We start from the raw sequence: 27,451 nt of genomic DNA on the forward strand, positions 1-27,451 counted from the left end.
TCTGTTACTAGACCCTATGATGTATTGCCTGAAATGGTGATAAATATTATGAAAAAAATAAATGTGACTGTATTTTAAATACTATGAAAGGCTGGGCGTAGTGGCTCACGCTTGTAATCCTGGCACTTTGGGAGGTGGAGGTGGGCAGATCACTTGAGGTCAGAAGTTTGAGACCAGCCTGGGCAACATGGTGAAACCCTGTCTCTGTTGAAAATACAAACTTAGCTGGGTGTGGTGGTGCATGCTTGTAGTCCCAGCTACTTGGGAGGCTGAGGCACGAGAATCACTTGAACCCGAGAGATGGAGGTTGCAGTGAGCCGAGATTGTGCCACTGTACTCTAGCCTGGGTGACACAGCAAGACCCTGTCTCAAAAAAAAAAAAAAAAAAAAACAAAAGAAAAATCTGGGCGTAGTGGTGCACACCTGTGGTCCCAGCTACTTGGGAGGCTGAGGTGGGAGGATCACCTGGGCTTAGGGAGGTCAGGCCTGCAGTGAGACATGATTATGCCACTGCACTGCAGCCTGGGCGACAGAGTGAGACCCTGTTTCAATAAATACATACATACATACATACTATGAAAAGTGATTGGGGGCATGTTTAGATTGCACGGTCCAGGAAGATATATAGTAAGCACTGTAGGTTACCTACTTAATTGCTCTTTTTCCTTTTCTCCATTCTTTTTTTTCTTTTTTTCTTTTTTTTTTTTTTTTTTGAGGAGACAGGGTCTGGTTCTATTGCCCAGGCTAGAGTGCAGTGGCACAATCACAGCTCACTTGTGTAGTTAAGACTACAGGTGAGCATCACCATGCCTGGCTCCTCTTCTATTCTTGCAGAATTTTTTTTTTTTTTTTAGGAGTCTCACTCTGTCACCCAGGCTGGAGTGCTGTGGTGTGATCTCTGCTCACTGCAACCTCTGTCTCCTGGGTTCACATGATTCTCCTGCCTCAGCCTCCCGAATAGCTGGGATTACAGGTGCACACCACCACACCCAGCTAATTTTTGTATTTTTAGTAGAGATGGGGTTTCACCATGTTGGCCAGGCTGGTCTTGAACTCCTGACCTCAAGTCATCCTCCCCCTTCTGCCTCCCAAAGTGCTGGGATTACAGGCATGAGCCATCGCGCCCGGCCACTTACAGAATCTTGATTTTGTTCTGGGGTCCACGCTCCTCCACTTGATTGTTCTGCCTGACTGGTCATAGTGTTCCCATTGCCCTGGCCATTGATTGGTTTATGAATGAGCATGCTATGGATAATAAGTTGGAGGAAGTATTTTTTTTTTTTTTTTTTTAAACAGAATCTCGCTCTGTCGCCAGGCTGGAGTGCAGTGGCGCAATCTCAGCTCACTGCAACCTCCACCTCCTGGGTTTAAGCGATTCCCTTGCGTCAGCCTCCTGAGTATCCGGGACTACAGGCACGTGCCACCACGCCCAGCTAATTTTTTGTATTTTAGTAGGGATGGGGTTTCACCATGTTGGCCAGGATGGTCTCAATCTCCTGACCTCATGATCTCCCTGCCTCAACCTCCCAAAGTGCTGGGATTACAGGTATGAGCCACTGCCCGGCCAAGTTGGAGGAAGTCTATTGCAAATTTCTGGGAAATGTTCTTCTTAGTTCTTTAAAGAAATTATAGGGGCCGGCCATGGTTGTTCATGCCTGTAATCCCAGCAGTTTCAGAGGCCGAGACAGGAGGATCTTTTGAGGCCAGCCCTGGCAACAGAGCGACACTCTACACAAAATTAAAAAAAAATTAGCTGGGCATGGTGGCATGCACCTATATTCCCAGCTACTCAGGAGGCTAAGGTGGGAGGATCACTTGAGCCCAGGAGTTTGTTATAGTGAGCTATGATCAGCCCACTGCACTCCAGCCTGGGTGACAGAGGGAGACCCTGTCTCAAAAAAAAATCAAACAAACAAACAAAACCACAAAAGACACAGGATGTTTCTACCTTTAGATGTTGGTATGTGAAGAGAGGATTGAGAGGAAACCTAGTCCTCAGGCTGAAATTAGCAAGTCAGCCAGATAGAAAGGAACTTGATCCTTCCTAACATTGCTGAGCCACTTATTGTACAAGTTCCAGAAATACCCTAATTTAGGACTCTGGCTATATAAGAAAATAAATCCCTTTAATGGTCAAACTACTTTTAGTTCGGTTTTCTGTTACTTGGCTTGGAGAAAGTGACATTTAAGCTGAGGACAAATCAAGGGGAATAGAGTTCTAGGCAGAGGAAACAACCAATGCCTAATGCAGGAAAGGCTTGGCATATTGCAGTGTGGCAGGAAGGTAGTGAGCAAAAGAGAGAGTGGTTGCATGTGTACGGTGTAGGAGAAGTAAAAAGAGTTCAGATCAGACCAATTTACCACGAGTTTCATTTTAGATTTTTTTTTTTTTGTAGACAGAGTCTCCCTCTGATGCTCAGGCTGAAGTGCAGTGGTGCGATCTCAGCTCACTGCAACCTCTGCCTCCTGGGTTCAAGAAATTCTCCTGCTTCAGCCTCCCTAGTAGCTGGGATTACAGGCATGTGCCACCATGCCCAGCTAATTTTTGTATTTTTAGTAGAGACAGGGTTTTACCATGTTGGTCAGGCTGGCCTCGAACTCCTGACCTCAGGTGATCTGCCCGCTTTGGCCTCCCAAAGTGCTGGGATTACAGGTGTGAGCCACCGCGCCCGGCCTCAGGGGGTTTTAAGCAGGAGAGTGATCATATTTTGGGCAGATCATTTGAACCCAGGAGTTTGAGGCTGCAGGGAGCTATGATTGTGCCACTGCACTCCAGCCTGGGCAACAGATCGAGACTCTGTCTCCAAAAAAAAAAAGAAAAGAAAAAGAAAAAGAACTGGAGGAGGCAAGAGTAGAAGCAGGGGGATGAGTTACTGCTGTTGTCCAGGCAAGAGATGATGGTGACTTGAGCCGGGTGATGGTGGGTGAAGATGGGGAGAAATGGATGTCTTGGGAACGTATTTTGAAGGTAGATCTGGAGGTTTTTGTTGGTTTTGAATGGGGGATGGGAGACAGGGTAGAATGACTTACAGATTTTGAGGGTTTGGCAACCCAGTGGGTGGATGGTGACTGATTTGGGGATAGAAAAGATGAGGGGCAGGACTGAACACGTGTGGCCTCAGGCGTGTGGTTTAGGGCAAGGCAAATTGAAGAGGCATGGTGAGTTGGCAGTGAAGTTTTGAATCTAAGGTTTAGAGGAGAGATCAGGGCTAGACATTCAGATGTGGCAGTCTCAATCATTTAGACAATACCGAAAGTCAAGGAACTGAAGATGAATAACTAACACAAGAATCTAGGCAGAAAACACCAAGATTTGGAGCCAGGCATGGTGGCTCACTTCTGTAATCCTAGCGCTTTGGGAAGCTGAGGTGGGAGGATTGCTTGAGCCCAGGAGTTTGATACTAGCCTGGGCAACATAGTGAGATGTTTTCTATATTATTAATGTTTACTTATTTATTTATTTATATGTTATTATTATTATTTTTTTGAGATGGAGTCTTGCTGTGTCGCCCAGGCTGGAGTGCAGTGGCACGATCTCGGCTCACTGCAACCTCCATTCAAGTGATTCTCCTGCCTCAGCCTCCCGAGTAGCTGGGACTACAGGCATATGCCACCATGCTTGGCTAATTTTTGTATTTTTATTAGAGACGGGGTCTCACCATGTTGGCCAAGCTGGAGTACAGTGGTGCAATCACAGCTCACTGCAGCAACTCCTGGACTCAAGTGATCCTGCTGCCTCAGCCTCCCAAAGTGCTGGGGTTACAGGCATCAGCCACCGTGCTCCAGTGACTAGCCCTTTATGAGCCTATCTTCCCAAGAGACGGGATGCCTGAGTCTTTTCAAATCAAAGGTGTTTTTCCAGTGCAAGCCAATAAAGGTTTAATGGCAGGATGGATGGATTGGGCCAGGCGAGCAGGCCATGCTTGCAGCACATCCTTCCGCTACTGGGAGAAAAGGTGCTGCTATAATTCAGAATATTTGTTCTTAAATTTTTTAGGGAGAGTCATAACAGAGGCTTTTAGGAATCTCCAGCCTAGCTCATTCAGGCCAGAGAGTCCCCGACACCCTTTGAAGTCTTCTTCCAACCTGCTTTTCCATCCAGTCCCTGTACACACTTGCTGAAGTCCAGACAGATGTTCCGGACTCTTCCCTCCCCACCTTTGCTTCCTCGGTTCCCTCCATCTGGAATGCCTGCCCCGTTCTGTGCACATCCAAATCCAAATGCCACCCATCCTGCAGAGCCCTGTTTCAAGGCCACCTCCTCTGAAAAGCCTTTCTAAACTTCCTCCTAAAAGGAAATAGGGTCAGGCACAGTGGCTCACGCCTGTAATCCCAGCACTTTGGGAGGCCAAGGCAGGAGGATCACTTGAAAAACCAGGTGTTTCTTTCCTCCTCTCCTCTCCTCTCCTCTCCTCTCCTTTCTTTCGACAGAGTCTTGCTCTGTCACCCAGGCTGGTGTGTAGTGCTGTGATCTTGTCTCCCTGCAACCTCAGCTTCCCGGGTTCAAGCCATTCTCTTTCCTCAGCTTCCCAAATAGCTGAGATTACAGGCCTGTGCCACCATGCCTGGCTAATTTTTTTTGTATTTTTAGTAGAGACAGGGTTTCACCATGTTGGTCAGGCTGGTCTTAAACTCCTGACCTCAAATGATCCGCCCGCCTTGGCCTCCCAAAGTGCTGGGATTACAGGCCACCATGCCCGGTCCGAAGCCAGGGACCAGCCTAGGCAACATAGCAAGACCCCATCTATACAAAAACACTTTTAAACTTAGCTGGGTGTGGTAGTGTGTGCCTCTAGTCCCAGCTGCTCAAGGGAGGCTAAGGTGGGAGGATAACTTGAGCCTAGGATATTGAGGCCACAGTGAGCTACGATTGTGCCACTGCACTTTAGTCTGGGTTACAGTCTCAAATAAAAAAAGTGGTACCAGCTTCAATTGCAGGAGACACCAAGAGCCCTAGAAGAGTGAAAAGAAAGGGTCCATACCTATGGACCAGGCACTGTTCTAGCTGCTGGAGATACTGAACATCCCTACATTCCTGGTGCTTACATACTAGCAGAAGGGGACAATTCTTTTTTTTTTTTTTTTGAGACAAAGTCTTGCTCTGTTACCCAGGCTGGAGTGCAATGACATGATCTCGGCTCACTGCAACCTCCGCCTCCCAGGTTCAAGCGATTCTCCTGTCTCAGCTTCCCAAGTAGCTGGGATTACAGGCGCCCGCCACCACGCCTGGCTAATTTTTGTATTTTTAGTAGAGATGGGGTTTCACCATGTTGGCCAGGCTGGTCTTGAACTGCTGACTTCATGATCCGCCCGCCTCGGCCTCCCACAGTGCTGGGATTACAGGCATGAACCACCATGCCTGGCCCAGAAGGGGACAATTCTAAAGCGAACTAACACATTCTCAAGGGAATTATAGGCTACGAAGCAAATAAACAGGGTGATGCATTGGAGAGTGGCTGGTTGTTGGCCGGGAGGTGGGAGAGGGCCTTTATGAAGAGGTTTTATTTGAACTGAGACAGGACTGAGAGCGAGCCAGCCAGGTGAGTGTGAGGTGAGGTTCCAGACAGAGCGAACTGCGAGCACAAAGGATCTTGATTTGTTTGAAGTCTCAGGGAAGGCTGATGGGCCAGCAGGTAGTGAGAGAGGTAGAGAGAGTGCCATAAGATGAAGTTGGAGATCTGTAGCAGGGGTGGGAAATTGCTGGAAAAGATGTTTCTGCACTTTGAACAGGAGAAAAATGGATTGAATTGATTTACCTATTTTTTGTTGTTGATGTTAACAGTATTTACATAACTGGCTATGTAAATATTCAATGTTGGCCGGGCATGGTGACTCACACCTGTAATCCCAGGATTACTTTGGGAGGCCGAGGCAGGTGGATCACTTGAGATCAGGAGTTCCAGACCAGCCTGGCCAACATGGTGAAACCCTGTTTCTACTGAAAATACAAAAACTAGTCAGGCGTGGTGGCATCTGCCTGTAATCCCAGCTACTCGGGAGGCTGAGGCGGGAGAATCGCTTGAACCAGGAGGCGGAGGTTGCAGTGACCCGCCATCACGCCACTGCACTCCAGCCTGGGCAACATAGACTCCATCTCAAAAAAAAAAAAAATTCAATGTTCAGTGCTGTAGTATGACTACATTTCATTTGTTCTGTAAGGTTGTTTTGGGCTGGAGTTAGTAAGCCGGTTTGTTTTACAGGGTTATTTTTGGCTGTGTTGATTCATTTTTTGTTGTCATTTGCTAATTGTCTTTTTTCTTTTTCTTTTTTTTTTTTTTTTTTTTTGAGATGGAGTCTCGTTCTTGTTGCCCAGGCTGGAGTGCAATGGCGCGATCTCGGCTCACTGTAACCTCCACCTCCAGAGTTCAAGCGATTCTCCTGCCTCAGCCTCCTGAGTAGCTGGGATTATAGGCACCCACCACCACTCCTGGCTAATTTTGTATTTTTAGTAGAGACAAGGTTTCTCCATGTTGGTGAGGCTGGTCTCAAACTCCCGACCTCAGGTGATCCACCCGCCTTAGCCTCCCAAAGTGCTGGGATTACAGGTGTGAGCCACCGCACCTGGCAATCATTTGCTAATTTTCTAAATGATTATCACGAATTCTTTTTTTTTTTTTTTTTTTTTGGTAGAAACAGAGTCTCATTATGTTGCTCAGGCTGCTTTTGAATTCCTGGCCTCAAGCAGTCCTCCTGCCTCAGCCTCCCAAAGTGCTGAGATTACAGGCATGAGCCACCATGCCTGGCCACTAATTGTTTTCACATATTCGATTATCCTGCCAATACCATTTTCACACAATTAAATGTATCAATATTATATCAGTTTAATATTTTTCTTTTCTGGAAGGCCTTTCTGGAAGCCTTCCAGGCTCCCTGTCCAGCGTGGGCTGGTTGCTCTGTAAGCCTACTGTTTAGCTATTACCTTCACCTCTCTCCTGTGCTGGGTTGCATTTCCTTAATCTCATGTTTTTCTCTTTCTCAGTTTGCTTCCTTGTTGTTTTTTGTTTTGCTTTGTTTTGCTTTCTTGGTTTTTTTTGAGACAGAGTCACGCTTTGTCACCCAGGCTGGAGTGCAGTGGCGTGATTTCGGCTCACTGCAACCTCTGCCTCCCGGGTTTAAGTGATTCTTCTGCCTCAGTCTCCTAAGATGGGATTGCAGGCACCCGCCACCAACTACACCTGGCTAATTTTTGTATTTTTAGTAGAGACGGGGTTTTCTTTTTTTTTCCTTTCTTTTTTTTTTGAAACAGAGTCTTGCTCTGTCACCCAGGCTAGAGTACAGTGGCATGATCTCAGCTCACTGCAACCTCTGACTCCTGGGTTCAAGCGGTTTTCCTGCCTCAGCCTCCCAAGTAGCTGGGATTACAGGCACCCGCCACCACGCCTGGCTAATTTTTTATATTTTTAGTAGAGACAAAGTTTCACCATGTTGGCCAGGCTGGTCTTGAACTCCTGACCTCGTGATCTGCCCGCCTCGGCCTCCCAAGGTACTGGGATTATAGGCGTGAGCCACCGCGTCTGGCCTGCTTCCTTGTTTTGTTGGAGCATATCCTCTGGTAGTTTCTTGAGAAAAAGCACGTGGGATGAAGCCATTTTGATACCCTGCATGCCCCAAGATATCTTTATTTTACTTATTTGAAAAATGTGGCTTGCTGTAGACTTCTACAGAGATTAACATTTACCCTCAGAATTTTGAAGGCATTGCTTTTGTGTGTGTGTGTTTTTAAATTTTTTTTTCTGAGATAGGGTCTCACTCTGTTGCTCAAGCAATCCTTGCACCTCAGCCTCAGGCACATGCCACCACGCCTGGCTAAACTTAATTTTCTTTTTTTTTTTGTAGAAATAGGATCTCACTCTATTGCCCAGGCTGGTCACAAACTCCTAGGCTCAAGTGATCCTCCTGCCTCGGCTTCCCAAAGTGCTGGAATTACAGGTGTGAGCCACCGCGCCTGGCAGCTTTATTGTTTTTTAGCTTCCAATTTGAGGTTGTGAAGTCTGATGTCATGATGACATACAAAGGTGTGTCATTATTCCCACACCTTTGTATGTGATCATAGTGATCAGAAGCATGGGTTCTGGAGTCAGACCGCCTACAAGACTGACTATGCAACCTTGGACAAATGTCTTATTCTCCCTATACCTCAGCTTCCTCATTTGCAAATTGGGGTTGTTAGAAGATTGGGTTAATATGTATAAAACACTTACTTCCTGCACAGAGTATGTGCTATATAAACATTTGCTATCATTATTATTAGGATCTCTTCTTCATACCTGGCATTTTGAAATTTAATAAAATTAGCATGGGTCTTTTAAAATGTACTGTGCTAGGAATTCAAGAGGTATGTGGTTTACAACTTTTAAGTTCTAGAAAACTTGGATAATATTTTTTCTTCCATCTGCTTTACTGCCCTATTCTAGAACTCCGCTTAGATGTTGAACCTCCTGCCTCATTTTATCTTTATAGATTTTATTTTACTGTGCATCTTTTTGGGCTACTGTTGTTTTTTTTAATTTTACTTCAAGTTCTGGGATACATGTGCAGAACTTGCAGGCCTGTTACACAGGTATACATGTGCTATGGTGGTTTGCTGCACCTATCAACCTGTCATCTAGGTTTTAAGCCCCACGTGCTTTAGCTATTTGTCCTAATGCTCTGCCTCCGCTTGCCCCCAACCCCCCAATAGGCCCCGATGTGTGATGTTTCCCTCCCTGTGTCCATGTGTTCTCATTTGTTCAACTCCCACTTATGAGTGAGAACATGCAGTGTTTGGTTTTCTGTTCCTGTGTTAGTTTGCTGAGAATGATGGCTTCCAGCTTCACCCATGTCCCTGAAAAGGACATGAACTCATTCTTTTTTATGGCTACATGGTCTACTTTCTTATTTATTTATTTCTGAGACAGAGTCTCACTCTGTCACCCAGGCTGGAGTGCAGTGGCATGGTCTTGGCTCACTGCCAGCTCCACCTCCCGGGTTCACGCCATTCTCCTGCCTCAGCCTCCCAAGTAGCTGGGACTACAGGCGCCTGCCACCACACCCGGCTAATTTTTTGTATTTTTAGTAGAGACGGGGTTTCACCGTGTTAGCCAGGATGGTCTTGATCTCCTGACCTCGTGATCTGCCTGCCTTGGCTTCCCAAAGTGCTGGGATTACAGGCGTGAGCCACCACGCCTGGCTTATTTATTTTTTGAGACAGGATCTCACTGTGTCACCCAGGCTGGACTGCAGTGGTGACTGCAGTGGTGCAATGTCGGCTCACTACAGCCTCCACCTCCCAGGCTCAAGTGATCCTCCCACCCCAGCCTCCAGAAAAGCTAGGACTACAAGTGCACACCACCATGCCTGCTAATTTTTGTATTTTTTGTAGAGACAGGTTTTCGCCATGTTGCCCAGGTTGGTCTTGAACTCATGGGCTCAAGCCCGCCTTGGCCTCCCAAAGTGCTGGGATTACAGGTGTGAGTAAGGTGCCTGGCCTTTTGGGACTACTTTCTGATAAATTTCTGCAACTTTATGTCTCCTATTAGAAATTTTTTTTTTTTTTTTGGAGACAGAGTTTTGCCTTGTCATCCAGGCTGGAGTGCAGTGACATAATCTCGGCTCACTGCATCCTCTGCCTCCTGGGTTCAAACGATTCTCCTGCCTCAGCCTCCCGAGTAGCTGGGATTACAGGTGCATGCCATCAAGCCTGGCTAATTTTTATATTTTTAGTAAAGATGGGGTTTCACCATGTCGGCCAGGCTGGTCTCGAACTCCTGACCTCAGGTGATCCACCCACCTTGACCTCCCAAAATGCTGGGATTACAGATGTGAGCCACCGCACCCAGCCCCCTACTAAAAATTTCAAGTTTTAGCTTTATCTTTATATTCTAAGTGGCTGGTTCTCTTAAGTATTGCTTTGTGGATATTTTTTATCTTTTTTCCTACTCCCTGTATTGTCCCTCTGAGTTTCCTTTTTCTGTTTAAGTTGGAGGCTCTCCTCACATGCCTGGTGATCCTTGACTGCTCATATTTAAGAATGAGGCATTAAAAAGCTTAACATTAGCTGGGCGTGGTGGCTCACGCCTGTAATCCCAGCACTTCAGGAGGCTGAGGGGGGTAAACTGTTTCAGGTTAGGAGTTGGAGACCAGCCTGGCCAACATGGTGAAACCACATTTTCTACTAAAAACACAAAATTCACCGGGTGTGGTGGTGCACACCTGTAATCTCAGCTACTCAGGAGGCTGAGGCAGAAAAATCACTTGAACCCAGGAGGCGGAGGTTGCAGTGAGCCGAGATCGCACCACTGCACTCCAGCCCGGGCAACAGAGCAAGACTTTGTCCAGAAAAAAAAAAAAAAGCTTAACATCATTCAATAAAGGCTTTCACCTAGGAGGTACAGTGATTTTGGGCTTTTATTTTTTTTTTTTGAGACAGGGTTTCACTCCTGTTGCCCAGGCTGGACTGCAGTGTTTGCACACTGCAACCTCTGCCTTGCGGGTTCAAGGTTCTCCCACCTCAGCCTCCCGAGTAGCTGGGACTACAGGGGCACGCCATCACGCCTGGGTATTTTTGTATTTTTTTTGTTTTATTAGAGACGGAGTTTTGCCATATCGGCCAGGCTGAACTCAAACTCCTGAGCTTAAGAGATCTGCCCACCTCGGCCTCCCAAAGTGCTGGGATTATGAGCATGAGCCACTGGGCCTGGCCTGGCCCGTGTTTTTTTTTTTTTTGAGATGGAGTTCGCTCTGTTGCCCAGACTGGAGTGCAGTGGTGCGATCTCGGCTCACTGCAAGCTCCGCCTCCCAGGTTCATGCCATTCTCCCACCTCAGCCTTCCCAGTAGCTGGGACTACAGGCGCCTGCCACCACGCCCAGCTAATTTTTTGTATTTTTAGTAGAGATGTGGTTTCATCTTGTTAGCCAGGATGGTCTCAACCTCCTGACCTCATGATCTGCCCGCCTCCACCTCCAAAAGTGCTGGGATTACAGGCATGAGCCACCGAGCCAGCCTGGCCAGTATTTTGAATAGCTAATTGAGGAAGGGGGCTGGGCAGTCTCATTTTAAATTTTTATTTTTTCAGTTAGGCTCCCTATCCTCTGCTGTGTGTGGTGCTCCCAACTTTACCTGCGTAGGTGAGAGGCAGTCACCTGGCTGTGTGAAATGAGTGTGGAGAACGCTAGAGATCTAATTACCATGTATAAACTCTCAACCAGTATGTTTTTATCCCCAGCCCTTACCCCATCTTCCGAGAGCACATCTTCTTGCTTCTTGTCTTCCCCTACTATGAAGGATTCCTTTAAGTCAGTTACCCCTCTTCCACCTCCTTTCCATCTTTCAAGAATTGTTGACACCTTTCTTTTGCTATTTCCTGCCCCACTCTCTAACCCTTGGGGCGTATGCCTGCTTTGAGTCCTTTTCTGTCATCTCAGGGGGAAGATGCAACCCTGAATCTGGGTGTTAAATCCCCCAATTCACCATCATCAGGGAAAACACTCTCTCTCTGCTATACCAGACTCAATGTATCAGCTGGTTCCTTTTATAAGACTGTATTGAATTTCAAACCACCAAACATTAGCCAGAATAGTTTTTCAACAAGGTTTATTTATTTAGCAAGAAATTACTCTTTATTGATCAAATCACCAGGAATTTGCAGCAAAAGACTTAACATCTTAATGACCACCGAGGCCTGGGCTCTGAGGCTTGCTCTGCCTCTCCCAGTCCTTAATGGGGTTTAGAGGGAGAGACGTCATTAACAGAGACCAAGTCAGATGGTTGCAGGTCCTCCTTTCCCAGTCATCAGACAAGGTGCTCAATTCTTGTCCAGAGCAGGAAAGCGCCAGTACTTCAGTAAAATTGAATAAAGAATTTTATGTTGCATTATAAGATCTCTCTTAACAATTTAGATTTATCAACAGTATTGGTCCAAAACTCATTTGCTTCTGATCTAAATTTTTTTCATTTTGCAATTTACTTTGTGCGTGTGTTATTTTAATAATCTCACTCCCTGTGCAGAAATTATTCAACCCAGTGCAAAGAAAAATCCCTCAACCTGGAATAGCTTCATCTTACTTTGGAAAGAGAAAACAGAGGTATTTTTGCTCCTCTTCTACCCAAGTGATGAACAAATATCCCCCCAAAGTTCAAAATGTTACTCTGGCCTCGGAATGCACATAAAGACTGCTTTAGATGGGCTGATTCCAATCATCTAGAAAGGGCAGCCGGAACCACTATGCAGGCAGCCTTCTTTGGAAATTTCTTACAATCAACTCTTGAGAACCATCCGTGATTGGGGACAATGGCTCTAAGGTCCAAACAACTTCTGTTCTTTCATCTCACGAGCTAGGCTCAGAGGCGGCATTTGAACTGTCAGGAGCAAGAACAGCAACTGTGGCCCCACGAGGTAGGACTTCAATAACTCGCGGCTTGTCAATGATCCGGGCCGTTCGGTTTCCCTTTTCCACAATGCCAACGATCCACGCTTGGTGACCCTCTCCGTACTTGGAGGATTTGATTTCAGAACAAAAGCGAGCCGCCTGTTCTCTTGGCAGACAAATCAGTAATCCCCCAGAGGTTTCAGCTGAGGTTCCTTGAAGAAGCCCAAACCGTCCACTGGCCTTGCTGACGGCAGCCATCTTGGCAATTATTGGCAGATTATGAATAACAAAGGACACTTCATTTCTTTGTTGTTTTGCAAGGTTCTGGGAGTGTCCTAGAATGCCAAAGCCTGTGATATCTGTGGCCGCATGGGCATTAAATGTGTGCATTAAACCTGCAGCAGTTCTGTTGAGGGTAGCCATATTGAACATGGCTTCCTGATAGGCCAGCTCCACCTCTTCTCTGGAGACCACCATCTTTACTTTATTCCATCTTTCAGGATTATCCAGCCATTGGTGGGCATTGACAGCAACCTGGGTTCCTAACGGTTTGGTTAACACCAGCACGTCCCCAACGACGGCGCTGTCCGGCATTATGAACTCATTTGGCTGGCATACTACAGTGGCAACTCCACCGATTATAATCCAAGGGTTGACCACTGTTTGCCCACCGGTCACTGCCGTCCCTCCTTCCTCAGCCGCATCCCGAAAGCCTTTGACCATGAGTGGCGTTACCTTTTCGCGTTCCTCCTCACTCATACTCTGGCTGACGCTGAGTAACATCAACATGTTGTCACACTCAGTAATCCCCATGGCGTAGAGGTCACTCAGCACGTTGGCACAAGCTATGCGCCCCATCATGTAGGGATCTTCTACCAAGGGGTAAAAGAAGTCCGTGGTCTGCACCAGTGACAGGCCCCCGTGCCTCAGGGGGATGACGCAGGAGTCCATCCCGATGCCCAGGGCTGGAAAGGTGGGGCTGGGGCCCGCTCCTGCTGGCAGGCCGGCTTCTGGGGACGCCTCTTCCTGGCCGCCCACCAGGCCCCGGCCCAGCGGGGGCCGCACATCCGGCCGCGTCAGTCCCGCCAGGAGTTTGAGCAGCGTCTCCTGCGGGACCTTACAGCCTCAGCCCTTCATGCCGGAGAAGCCCGTCAGCCGCCAGCTCGGGCTGAGGCCCAACGCCTGGGGCTCGAAGGGCCGGTAGTTCGAGAAGCTCCGGCCCAGAGTCAAGCCCGCCGGGCCCGAGGAGCCTTCCGCCGCTGCCATCGCCTCTCCGCAGGCGCCCGTCGCCGAGGCTTCCGCCATTGCGCCTGCCCAGCAGGGAAGGGAGGGGAGAAGAGGGCCCTTTTATTTTCCACTTAGGTTAATATGAAGTAAAAGTCAAATATTACCTGCAGGGAGTCTCCTTAGCGCGACTCAAGTCGTCAGACCCACGGCATGCGCAATCTTCCTGATAGAGGAGCCGCGGGACTCCCTTATTTATAGCCCTGGTGATTGACAGCCACAACATCCAATGACGACTCCGCCACCGAGAGGCGGGCTTCCTAGACTCTAAAAGGTGCAACGACCTCCGGCTTGCAAAACTGCTTGCAACGGGATTGCAGAACGTCACGTGCTTTCCTTCGCTCTCTTAGTAACTTAAATGGTTTCTTGGCAGTGGCTGATGGAACTCTGCTCCCTTCCAGTCACTTTTCCAAGTCCAGCAAATTGTAGACGAGGGAAGATTGGTCACTCGGCAAACCTCATGATCGGCAGGATTGTCCCAAAGGTCACCTGACAGCGCACATGATCGATCCAGGGTAGCAAAATAGCCCAAAGGAAAAAACAGAAAGCATGAGAAATTAGAAATTAAACTACTACCATTAAGTAAGCAAACTGCAGGCAGCATCAATATAATTAATGTTAACAGGAACTTCAAGAACTCTAGGACTCAGGAGGTCGAGGCTGCAGTGAGCTGTGTCCGCGCCACTGCACTCTAGTCTGGGCGACAGAGCGAGAACCTGTCTCTAAAAAAGCAAACAACAATAACAAACAAACATACACCTCCACAAAAAAAAAAAAAAAAAGAGAGAGATTTAGGACTGAAAGTCCAGACACCTTCATGGATTCTAATGGTGTTTCCCACCAGCTTTGGGTGGACTCACTTTCCGCCTCGGTTGACCCATCCATCTGTGGAACAGAGTAGGTTACATAGGACTGGTCTATTCTAAAATTTCTATATCTCTGTAAATATATATATATAGATAGATAGATCTGTAAAAAATATATATATCTTATATAGCCATGAAGGGCAGTTTGCCAATATCTATTAAAAACTCCAGCTCCCGGGTTCAAGCGATTCTCCTGCTTCAGCCTCCTGAATAGCTGGGATTACAGGTGTGCACCACCACACCCGGCTAATTTTTGCATTTTTAGTAGAGATGGGATTTCACCACGTTGGCCAGGCTGGTCTCAAACTCCTGACCTCAGGTGATCTTCTGGTCTCGGCCTCCCAAAGTGCTGGGATTACAGGCATAAGCCACCACACCCAGCCGATAAAAACTTTTTTAAAAGACAAGAAAATGAATAGAAAACTTAGCATAGGGGCTATTTCTAGGGAGGCCTACATAGGGAGCTTCTGGGCTATGTTTAATTCTGTTCATTGGGCTGGTGGTGGGTACGTGGTACATGGTTGTTCTTTAAACTGTACATAGATATTTTTGGGGCTGGGCACAGTGGCTCACACCTGTAATCCCAGTACTTTGGGAGGCCGAGACAGGTGGATCACGAGTTTAGGAGATTGAGGCCAGCTTGATCAATATGGTGAAACCCCGTTTCTACTGAAAATACAAAAATTAGCCAGGCGTGGTGGTGAGCGCCTGTAATCCCAGCTACTCGGGAGGCTGAGGCAGGAAAATTGCTTGAACCTGGGAGGCGGAGGTTGCAGTGAGCCAAGATTGCACCACTGCACTCCAGCCTGGGTGACAGAGCGAGACTCCGTCTCAAAAAAAAAACAAAAAAACAAAACTGCACATAGATATTTTCCCACACTCTTTTTGTAGGTATGCTATATTTCAGAATTTAAAAAACAAGCAAAAAGAAAACATGATGGAGTGGGAAAATAGAGTGAAAGCAAAAGACCTTGTATGATGTCTGCATTGCTGTCAGTGAGCTGGCTGACCTTGAGGAAGTGATCTAGCCTCTCTGCACCTCAGTCTCCTCTTCTGTTAAACCAGGGTCACAATCTCTGCTTAGGATCTAGTGGAAGGGCCATAGGAAACCTCAGCTGAGAAGTGTTTTGCAAAATGTTAAGCCTATTGTACAGGGAAAGGATCCTCATATCTCTAAGGGAAAGAGGAAAACATTGTATTACATCTGTAATCACCTCACCTGAGTTAAGAAGTGACTAGGTCAGGTGGTGCTGGTTATACATTCTCTTAGTTCTTTGGACTTCTCCCTCTCTGCACTTAGCACAATTTGTAATTCTTTTCTTTTTTTAAATGGAGTCTCGCAGTGTCTCCCGGGCTGGAATGCAGTGGTGTGATCTCGGCTCACTGCAACCTCCACCTCCCGGGTTCAAGCAGTTCTTCCTCAGCCTCCCAAGTAGCTGGGATTACAGGCACCCACCACCACGACCAACGAATGTTTTGTATTTTTAGTGAGACAGGGTTTCACCATGTTGGCCAGGATGGTCTCGATCTCTTGACCTCGTGATCCACCCCCTTCGGCCTCCCAAAGTGCTGGGATTATAGGCATGAGCCACCGCGCCTGGCCCTGTAATTCTTTAATCATGTGATAATGCCATGCCTATCTGTCTGGCCCCCTCGTTTGTAAGCTCTGCAGAGCAGGGGCTGCTCTGTTGTTTTTGTTTGTTTGTTTTGTTTTGTTTTGAGAAAGAGTTTTGCGTTTGTCACCCAGGCTGGAGTGCAGTGGCTTGACCTCAGCTCACTGCAACCTCTGCCTCCCAGGTTCAAGCGATTCTCCTGCCTCAGCCTCCCGAGTAGCTGGGATTATAGGCACCTGCCACTATGCCTGGCTAATTTTTGTATTTTTAGTAGAGATGGGGTTTCACCATGTTGGCCAGGCTGGTCTCGAACTCCTGACCTCAGGTGATCCTCCTGCCTCAGCCTCCTAAAGTGCTGGGATTACAGGCATGAGCCACTGCACCTGGCTGAGGGGCCTCCTTGATGATACTCATAACCTCTACTCCATGCCCTTCTAGGAAGCAGAGGTCTTTGGGGGAAGGTTTTCATCCATGCAGTTCCCTGTTGCTTCTACTTGGAGCAATATTCACTTGGGCCAGTGCAAAGAAAATCACGAATTTACCTTGGCCAGTGACCAACCTGCTGTGCTCAGAATGACACATGCATGTGCCTCTGTGCAGGTGACCCATAGGGGCCTCTCAAGGGTGACACTGAGGACTGCAGCCTCAGCACCTGGAAGCATTCGTTTTGTTCTTATTTCTCACTGAGAGATCCATTGAGCTATGTTTTACTATTTGTGGCCAGGCGCAGTGGCTCACGCCTGTAATACCAGTACTTTGGGAGGCCAACGTGAGCGGATCACCTGAGGTCAGGAGTTCGAGACCAGCCTAGCCAATATGGCGAAACCCTGTCTCTACTAAAAATACAAAAATTAGCTGGGCATGGTGGTGCATGCCTGTAATTTCAGCTACTCAAGAGGCTGAGGCAAGAGGATAACTTGAACCCGGGAGGCAAAGTTTGCAGTGAGCAGAGATCGCACCACTGCACTCCAGCCTGGGTGCCAGAGCGAGACTCCATCTCAAAAAAAAAAAAAAAAAAAAAAAAAGAACAAGAAGAAGACCTCGCTTGAGCCTGGGAGTTCAAGGTGACAGTGAGCTATGATTGCGCCACTGCACTCCAGGTTGGGAAAAGAATAACGGGATCAGATTCCTAGCCCCTGGTTTGCTTTTCACATACAACAACAGCATTTGGGTCAGGTATGTGGCCCAATTGTGATAATCATTTGGGGTTATAACACTACACTTGAAGGATCAGTACATCTAAAAAATTCTTATTTTTTACTGTGGTAAAATATACATACCTTTAGTACACTATTCCCATTTCCCCCTTTTTTTTCTTTTTCACTTTTTTTTTTGTTTGAGACAGGGTCTTGCTGTGTCACTCCAGCTGGAGTGCAGTGGTTTAATCATAGCTCACTGCAGCCTTGACCTCCTGGGCTCAAGCAATCCTCCCACCCCAGCCTCCCAAGTAGCTGGGACTACAGGTGCACACCACCACTCCTGCTAAATTTTTGTAGAGATAGGGTCTTGATATGTTTCCCAGGCTGATCTCCAACTCTTGGGCTCAAATGATCCACTCACCTGAGCCCCCAAAATGCTGGGATTACAGGTGTGAACTACAACACCCGGCCCCATTTTTTTTTCTTATTGCAAAATCATTCTGTTGTCATTGTAGAAAAATCACAAAATACAGCTTCGTAAAAAGGAGGAATGTTAAACAACTTGAAATCCCATTTCCCAAAGAGAAATCCTTGGGATACCTTAATGGATGGTGTTTTAAACATTTTCCACCTACACGCGTCACCACCTCATACTGAACTCCAGGGGGCGCCCTGTCACCCTCCGCCCTGTGGGGAACCCTGCCCTGTGTGCTGTGTATGTATGTTTTTTTTTTAATTAGCAAAAATGGGATAATCTCATTTATTTATTTATTTTATTATTTTTTGGTGAGACAGAGTCCCACTCTCGCCCAGGCTGGAGTGCAGTGGTACGATTTTGACTCACTGCAACCTCCGCGCCCCAGGTTCAAGCGATTCTCCTGTCTCAGCCTCCTGAGTAGCTGGGATTACAGGCCCCCGCCACCATGCCCAGCTAATTTTTTGTATTTTTAGTAGAGATGGGGTTTCACCATGTTGGCCAGGCTGGTCTCGAACTCCCGACCTCAGGTGATCCTCCCATCTTGGCCTCCGAAAGTGCTGGGGTTACAGGTGTGAGCCACTGCGGCCAGCATCATTTTTTCTAGTAAGAAATAAAATAATGGTTAAAAATTACCTGGGATACCTGGTTATAGATGCTCAACACTCCCTGGGTTCATTCACAAATACTTACTGAAGACCTCCTCTGTGCCAGCCACTGTGCTAGACCCAGGGATACAGCAGTGAACACAACAGACAAAATTGTCTCACAGCAGTGAGCCGAGATCATGCTACTGTACTCCAGCCTGGGCAACAAGAGCAAAACTCCGTCTCAAAAAAAAAAAAAAATTCAAGAGTTTCGGAATCTCTGAAGTGTCCTTCCCACAGTCTGAGCCTGCACTACCTTGGCTCAGCATCTGAATGAGTGCCCCCATTGCCAGTCCCTGACCTCGCCCTGACCCTGACCCAGGCCCGGCGTGGCCTCAGTTCCCAAGCCCCACTTCCCCTGGACTTGCCTGTGGGACTTAACAGTAGCAGGTTCTGCCTCAGAAGACTTGAGAGATGACACCTATGGCCACCACCCTCACACCTTCATCAGCTGCCACCATCCCAAGTGACAGAAAGCTTCAGCTTTGTATCTGGGGCAAATGTGAGAAGGCCTAGTGCATCATCTCTTGCCACAAGAGCAAGAGAGCTATGCATGGTGGGGCAAGCCTGTAGTCCCAGCTAGTTGGGAGGCTGAGGCAGGAGGATCATTGGAGTCCAGGAGTTCAAGGCCATAGTGTGCTACGATGGCACCTGTGAATGGCCACTGCACTCCAGCCCAGGCAACACAGTGCGGCTCTCAATTGCCCTTTGGAATGGCTGTTTCTCTGCCCAAGAAACACTGTTATCTTCAAGAGGAAGTCCCTCTTCTGTGATCTCATACCCTGGTCTTTCCTCTATTCTAGCATTTACCATTCTGGGTTTTCTGTGACACCTGTGAGCTCCTACAGCTGGAACCCTGCTTCACTGGTCTCCATGTGCCCAAGGCTCAGCATGGGGTCTGGTACAAAGAAAGTCTTAGAGAGTGTTTGTTGAATGAATAAATGCAAAGAATGTGAAGAAGTAAACAGTGCAACACTCTGACATTCAGAGCTCATCAAAGCATTGCAAATCCTTTTTAAAAATTATAATTTTTTGCCTGGGCAAGGTGGCTTATGCTTGTAATCCCAAAACTTTGGGAGGCTGAGGCAGGCAGATCACAAGGTCAGGAGTTCGAGAGCAGCCTGACCAACAAGGTGAAACCCCGTCTTTACTAAAAATACAAAAATTAGCCGGGCATGGTGGTGCATGCCTGTAATCCCAGCCACTCAGGAGGCTGAGGCAGGAGAATCGCTTGAACCCGGGAGGCAGAGGTTGTAGTAAGATGAGATCGTGCCACTGCACTCCAGCCTGGGCGACAGAGCAAGACTCCATCTCAAAAAAAAAAAAAAAATTATAATTTTTTTTGAGACAGGGTCTTGCTCTGTCGCCCAGGCTGGAGTGCAGTGGCACGATCTCGGCTCACTGCAACCTCCGCCTCCCAGGTTCTAGTGATTCTCCCGCCTCAGTCTCCCCAGTAACTGGGACTATTTTTAGTAGAGATGGGGTTTCATCATGTTGTCCAGGTTGGTCTCGAACTCCTGACCTCAAGTGATCCGCCGGCCTCGGCCTCCCAAAGTGCTGGGATTACAGCCGTGAACTACCACGTCTGGCCAAAAATGTATTATTATTATTATTATCATTATTATTATTATTAGATGGAGTCTTGCTCTGTAGCCCAGGCTGGAGTGCAATGGCATGATCTCGGCTCACTGCAGCCTCTGCCTCCTGGGTTCAAGTGATTCTCCTGCCTCAGCCTCCCGAGTAGCTGGGATTACAGGAACCTGCTACCTCACCCAGCTAATTTTTGTATTTTTAATAGAGACGGGGTTTCGCCATGTTGGCCAGGCTGGTCTCAAACTCCTGACCTCAGGAGATCCGCCTGCCTCGGCCTCCCAAAGTGCTAGGATTATAGGCGTGAGCCACTGCATCCAGCCAATTAATTTTTTAAAAAAGAGATTAAGTCTCTCACCCATGCTGCACTCACTCGGGCTGGAGTGCAGTGGCACAATCATAGTTCACTGCAGCCTGGAACTCCTGGGCTCAAGCAATCCTCCTGCCTTATCTTCCCACCATGCCAAGCTTATCTCAAATCCATTATGAATTTTTTTAATTTTAAAAGTAATATGTGCTCTTTATTTGAAAACAAACATTATGGAGATATATACACTGCCAGCCCTTCGTATCTGTGAGTTTCATATCTGTGGATTCAACAAATCATGCATTGAAAATGATTATAAAAGAAATAATGGTTACCTCTGCACTGAACATGTACAGACTTTTTTCTTATAATTATTTTCTAAACAATACAGTGTACCAATGATTTACATGCCATTTACATTGTATTAGGTATTATAAGTAATCTAGAAATGATGTGTGTAGATTACATACAAATACTATGCCATTTTATATAAGGGACTTGAGCATCCGTAGAACTTGTTATTTGCAGGGCTTCCTGGAATCAATCCACCATTGATATGGGAGGGACGACTGTGTGTATCAATATCAATATCAATATCATCACACATGGAAGGTTCCCAAAATCTCATCTCTTCTGTGCTCTATAAATAAGACATCTCTAAAATCTAGAAATAACTGTGCAAAGTTCCTCATACCAATTTGTTTTAAAGTATACCTGACAAATGTTTAGTAGGCAGAGATGTGGAAGTGAGAGGCTGAGAAAAAACAGATTTCCTGCCTAACAGATAAATAAGATGTGACACACACTGTTTTGTAACTTGATTTTTTTCTGCTTACATTATCATAACAGTCTTTCTATGCTAGCACATGTAAATCTACCTTTTTATTTTGGGGACAGGGTATGGTTTTGTTGCCCAGGCTGGAGTGCAGTGGCGTGACCTCAGCTCACTGCAACCTCTGCCTCCTGGGCTGAAATGATCCTCCCACCTCAGCCTCCCTGTAGCAGGACGAGCTACAGACAAAACTCCTCAGACACCGAGTTAAAGAAGGAAGGGGTTTATTTGGCCGGGGGGCATTGGCAAGACTCCTGTCTCAAGAGCCGATCTCCCCGAGTGAGCAATTCCTGTCCCTTTTAAGGGCTCACAACTCTAAGGGGGTGCGCGTGAGAGGGTCGTGATCAATTGAACAAGCAGGGGGTATGTGACTGGGGGCTGCATGCACTGGTAATTAGATCGGAACAAAACAGGATAGGGATTTTCACAGTACTTTTCTATAGAATGTCTGTAATCTATAGATAACATAACTGATTAGGTCAGGGGTTGATCTTTAACTACCAGGCCCAGGGTGTGGTGCCGGGCTGTCTGCTTGTGGATTTCATTTCTGCCTTTTAGTTTTTACTTTTTCTTTCTTTGGAGGCAGAAATTGGGCATAAGATAATATATGGGGAGGTCTCCTCCCTTTCCCCGAGTAGCTGGAACCACAGGCATGTACCACCATACCCGGCTAATTTTTGTATCTTTTGCAAAGATGGGGTTTTGTCATGTTGCTGAAGCTGGTTTCAAACTCCTGGGCTCAGGCGAACTGCTCACTTTGGCCTCCCAAAGTGTTGGGATTACAGGCATGAGCCACCGTGCCCAGTCGATATTTTGTTAAAGGTTGGATAATATTCTATGAAATTGATATATTTAATTGATTTAACCGACTTATTGTTGGATATTTCATTTGTCTTGTCTTCTTCCTCTTTTTTTTAATTAAAAGATTTCCTTGGTCACGTGTGGTGGTTCATGCCAAGTAATCCCAACACTTTAGAAGACTGAGGTGGGAGGATTGCTTGAGCTTAGGAGTTCGAGACCACCCTGGGCAACATGGCTAGACCCCTGTCTCTACAAAAAATAAAATTAGCTGGGCATGTGATACACGCCTGTGGTCCCAGCTACTTGGGAGGCTGAGGTGGGAGGATCACTGTAGTGAACCAAGATTGTGCCACTGCACTCCAGCCTGGGTGACAGAATAAGACCCTGCATTAAAAAAAAAAAAAAAAAAGATTTCCTGGAACATGCGTTTGCATTGATTGAATGATTGATTGATTGATTGATTTTAGGCTAGTCAGGTGAAGCAGTGGGAGTGGAGAAAGACACAGGAATTTGTAACTGGTTGTGATCAATTCGCTGTAAACACCACTGCACTCAGGCCAGCCCCTTTTGCTTTTATTCTGAGGCATCAGATGTCCTAAAAGTTGAAGCAGGTATTCCCCATGGGGTGATCAGAGGACTTGGGAATTTGTCTTATGGGGGAATATTAGTTATAACTAAGGATGTTCAGCCAGAAAGAGAGAAGACTAAGAACTGACATGAGCCCTGTCCAAATTTCTGAAGGAGCTTCCAGGTGTGGAATGGAACAGGCTCGTCCTGGGCATTTCCACAGGTCAGAGCCACTTCTCAGCATGGGAGTCACAGGGAAGCATTTCCTATAGGCAGAGCTGCAATGGATCTCTGTGGGAAGTTGTGAGCATCCTGTCTGAAGGTGCGTAAGCGGGGCTGGCTGAATACTTAGGGGGAGGGAATAGAGAAGGGACTTGTGTGAAGCAGGGGAGCGTTGGATTAGATGATATTTGGAGTCCTTTCAAATCTGACGTTTTATTACTACACTTCTAGTTGATGTCTCACGCGTCCATGTGAAGAAACCACCAAACAGGCTTTGTGTGAGCAACAAGGCTGTTTATTTCACCTGGGTGCGGGCAGGCTGAGTCCAAAAAGAGAGTCAGCAAAGGGTGGTGGGATTATCATTAGTTCTTACAGGTTTTGGGATAGGCGGTGGAGTTAGGAGCAATGTTTTGCGGGCAGGGGGTGGATCTCACAAAGTACATTCTCAAGGGTGGGGAGAATTACAAAGAACCTTCTTAAGGGTCGGGGAGATTACAAAGTACATTGATCAGTTAGGGTGGGGCAGAAACAAATCACAATGGTGGAGTGTCATCAGTTAAGGCTATTTTCACTTATTTTGTGGATCTTCAGTTGCTTCAGGCCAGTGCAGGTCACAGTATGATGGCTTAGCTTGGGCTCAGAGGCCTGACAGTTGAAGGTATCATAAAAGGTGACCTGGAGAAGTTGGCCCAATGCCTTAGAGGCCTGGGGATATTTTGGCAAGTGGTGATGGGGGATGTGTTTTCCAGGCGAAGGGAACAGGCTGATCAGAGAGACTGAGGAAGGGAAGCAGGGTGTGAGGCCAAAGAGAGAGGCTGGGCCAAGGTATGGCACAAGATTGAACATTACCACAAGTGACAAATAATTTTGTTGTGTCTGCCTAGCACGACAACCTCCACGTAAGAACTACTTCCTCAGCCAGATGAGGCAGCTGAGTGCTGGGTTTGTATGTAGGATATGACCCTGTTCCTTTGACCATAGGTTACCGCAAGATGGACATTTGACTCCAGCTGGGCCAATCAGAGATCCTCCCTCCTAAGACCTAAGACTGTGGAAATTGAGACCTTAGCCTCCATGGTCATTCTTTTCTTTCTTTCTTTTTTTTTTTTTTGAGACAGGGTCTCACTCTGTCTCAGTGGCAGTGGATGAGTGCAGTGCAGTGCAGTGCAGTGGCAAGATATTAGCTCACTGCAACCTCCGCCTCCCAGGTTCAAGCGATTCTCCTGCCTCAGCCCCCCAAGTAGCTGGGACTACAGGCGCCCACCACCCCTGGCTAATTTTTGTATTTTTAGTAGAGACGGGGTTTCACCATGTTAGCCAGGCTGGTCTCAAACTCCTAACCTCAAATGATCCACCCACCTTGGCCTCCCAAAGTGCTGGGATTACAGGCATGAGCCACTGCGCCTGGCTGTCCATGGTCTTTCAATTAAGTAAATGCAAAGTTGGGAACTGACGTTGCCACTGAAGGGCAGTTATCTTCACTGTGTGTTGAAGAGGAGAAAGTAGCCTGCAGAGAGAGGGAGAATGGAGGGATGTGGGGGCCTCCTCCAGCCGCCCAGGAGACCCGATGTCTTTGGGTTCCTCTAAGGGTTTTTTTGATAGCCTTTAAATTATTGGGGTATTGTTTGTTTGTTTATTTGTTTGTTTTTTGAGACAGGGTCTGGCTCTGTCACCCAGGCTGGAGTGTAGTGGTATGATTATAGTTCCCTGCAGCCTCAGCCTCCTGGGCTCAAGCGATCCTCCTGCCTCAGCCTCCTGATTAGCTGGGACTGCAGGCGAATGCCGCCATGTGTGGCTACAAATTATTCTTTTAGTTCTAGCCAGCTCTCAGGGGCTTCTCCTACTTGCCACAGTATGAGCTTTGGCCAAGAACTTCCAAAATAATAGGGAGCCATCCAGGGTTTTGAAGGGAGTCATCCACGGCTCCCCAGTGAGCTTCAGGAATATTTAGCTGGAGGAGGAGTGGCAGAAGGGACTGAGAGGAGTCCAGCAGCTAGTGAAGCCAGCAGGAGGCCTTCGTAATCATTCAGCTATTAGACGTGCTATTGGAGATGATTAGAAAGATGCTATAGGAATTCTCCCAAACACTTTAGCTCCTTACACCATGCAAACACATCAGTCAGTAACAGGTGCCCCACTTTGTTTCTGTTTGATTTGTTTTCTTTTTTCTTTCTTTCTTTTTTTCTTTTTTTTTTTTTTTTTTTTTTTTTTTGAGATGGGTTCTTGCTCTGTTCAGCCCAGGCTGGATCACCACTCACTGCAGCCTCAAGCTCTGGGGCTCAAGGGATCCTCTCATCTCAGCCTCCTGAGTTGCTGGGACTACAGATGTGTGCCACCATGCCTGGCTAATATTTTTATTTTTTGTAGAAATGGGGACTCACTACATTGCCCCCAAGCTGGTCTTGAGCTCCTGGCTTCAAGCCATCCCACCTTGGCCTCCCAAAGCCCTGGGAATACAGACATGAGCCACTGCACCCGGCCAAGGAACAAAGTCTTAGTCATCCTTGGGGAGTGACACTGCCTGTGGCATGGTGGCTATTATTCAAGTGTGTTTCTGGCTCAGCCTCCCTGAATATAAATCTGGGTTCAAGAGGCAGAGGGAGAGAGAAAGAAGAATCGGTAAAAACTGAAAGAGCTGGCCGGGCAAGGTGGCTCATGCCTGTAATCCTAGCACTTTGGGAGGCCGAGGCAGGCGGATCACTTGATGTCAGGAGTTCAAGGCCAGCGTGACCAACATGGTGAAACCCTGTTTCTACTGAAAATACAAAAATTAGAGGGCGTGGTGTCACATGACTGTAGTCCCAGCTACTCGGGAGGCCGAGACAGGAGAATTGCTTGAACCTGGGAGGCTGAGGTTGCAGTGAACTGATATCGCACCACTGCACTCCAGCCTGGGTGACAGAGCAAGACTCCGTCTCAAAACAAACAAACAAACAAAGAAACAAGATGGGAAGAGCTACTTCACTAGCCTGTACACCCTGGAGCCCAAGCAATAGCTTTGGGACACCTTCTGCCTGATGCAAAGCAGAGAGAGCCCTTCTCCCCAGCTCTGCCACAGCTCCTTCAGCCCTGGCACGTCCAGAGCTCAGGGCCAAAAGCAAGGGGAATGGCTGTGTCTGAGGTCGGACTATAGAACAGCAGCCAAGGGGCAAAAGCCTGGAGCAGCTCACACTCCAGGGAGAGGAGTGGAGTACCAGTGAGATAGCGCTGGAGGCTTTCTGCAAGAACTCGGGTTTGCAGGAAGCTAGGGAGCCTGGACTGGCAGATGGGGGCAATGAGTCCACAGCATGGGTATGTGAAAGTTAATATGATGCTATTTGAACTCACAGGTTGGTGAGTTCTGTAGAGGTGTGAGCTATATATATACAGAAGGAGGCCCGAGGCCCAGAGAGAGGAATACCTTCATCCACATTATTTGTTTGTTTTTTGTTTTTTGTTTTGAGACAGAGCCTTGCTCTGTTGCCCAGGCTGGAATGCAGTCAAGTGATCTCTGCTCACTGCAACCTCCACCTCCTGGGCTCAAGTGATTCTCATGCCTCAGCCTCCTGAGAAGCTGGGATTACAGGCACCAGCCACCACGCCGAGCCAATTTTGTATTTTTAGTAGAGACAGGGTTTAACCATATTGGCCAGGCTGGTCTCGAACTTTTGGCCTAGGTGATTCGCCTTTCTTAGCCTCTCAAAGTGCTGGGATTACAGGTGTGAGCCACCGTGCCCAGCCCATTTACCAACATTAAAGGCAAGAGAGTGTTGCCCATATCTGGTTCCCAGGTCTCTGGCCCTCAACTATATGCTCGTTTGCAAACACACACACATACACACACACGCACACACACACACACACACACATCAACCATCCACTTAGAGGCTGGAAATGAAGCCCCTGGAGTGAGCTTACCCAGTGACAACAGATCCTATGGACTGCATATGAACACCCCCAAGGGAAGCCATCCTTCCAAAATCCTACCTGTAGTGCATTCAGCTCAGCCCTTCCTCAGAAAATCCAGGTTGAGTTTCTAGAACTTTAGTTTTTATTTACTTATTTATTTATTTATTTGAGATGGAGTTTTGCTCTGTCACCGAGGCTGTATTGCAGTGACACGATCTCAGCTCACGGCAACCTCTGCCTCCCGGATTCAAGCAATTCTCCTGCCTCAGCCTCCCGAGTCGCTGGGACTATAGGTGCCCGCCACCACACCTGGCTAATTTTTTTGTATTTTTAGTAGAGACGGGGTTTCATCATGTCAGTCGGGCTGGTCTTGAACTCTTGACCTCAAATGGTCCACGCGCCTCAGCCTCCCAAAGTGCTGGGACTGCAGGCATGAGCCACTGTGCCCGGCTTTGAGTTTCTAGAACTTCGGAATGCCCACACCCACCTACCAAGAGATCGCAAGGGCCTTGGAATATGATGGTGGCCTCCAAGCTCCACCCATCATAAGCCCCCACCACGACCTTAGAAACCGCTCCCCTGAGGCGCAGCCTCCCCTTAACCTCTTGGCAGGTGGGAAGAAGGGGAAGGAGCAGTGTGGTGACCCACAAACATCTGTCAGAGCCATCCTAACCGAAGTGGCCTTTGTCACGCACCCAGGAGGAAGTGGTGGGTGGGGAGCCAGGCTGGCGGAGAGAGCAGGAGCTGTCAGTGAGGCAGCGCCTTCCCCAGCAAGGCCTCTGTGAAGTTGCAGACAGACCTTTAGCACCGAGCCCTCCAGGGACTGGAGGCAGCCAGGCCTGGAGGACTAGCGTGGGCAGGGAAGCCCTAGC

General features: G+C 47.5%; 1 protein-coding gene across 1 annotated transcript; it reads right to left on the bottom strand.

Annotated features, from left to right (window-relative positions):
* Positions 1–11,555: 11,555 nt before the first annotated feature.
* On the bottom strand, positions 11,556–13,844 carry SEPHS2 (selenophosphate synthetase 2). The gene is made up of 2 exons (XM_054453616.2): positions 13,740–13,844; positions 11,556–13,692 (listed from the first exon to the last, which is right to left on the bottom strand). The coding sequence occupies exon 2, from the start codon at positions 13,651–13,653 to the stop codon at positions 12,307–12,309; it is 1,347 nt and encodes a 448-aa protein (XP_054309591.1). The 5' UTR covers positions 13,654–13,692; positions 13,740–13,844; the 3' UTR covers positions 11,556–12,306.
* Positions 13,845–27,451: the final 13,607 nt, after the last annotated feature.

The sequence above is a fragment of the Pongo pygmaeus genome, chromosome 18 (assembly GCF_028885625.2).
Source record: "Pongo pygmaeus isolate AG05252 chromosome 18, NHGRI_mPonPyg2-v2.0_pri, whole genome shotgun sequence".
Lineage (NCBI taxonomy): Eukaryota > Metazoa > Chordata > Mammalia > Primates > Hominidae > Pongo > Pongo pygmaeus.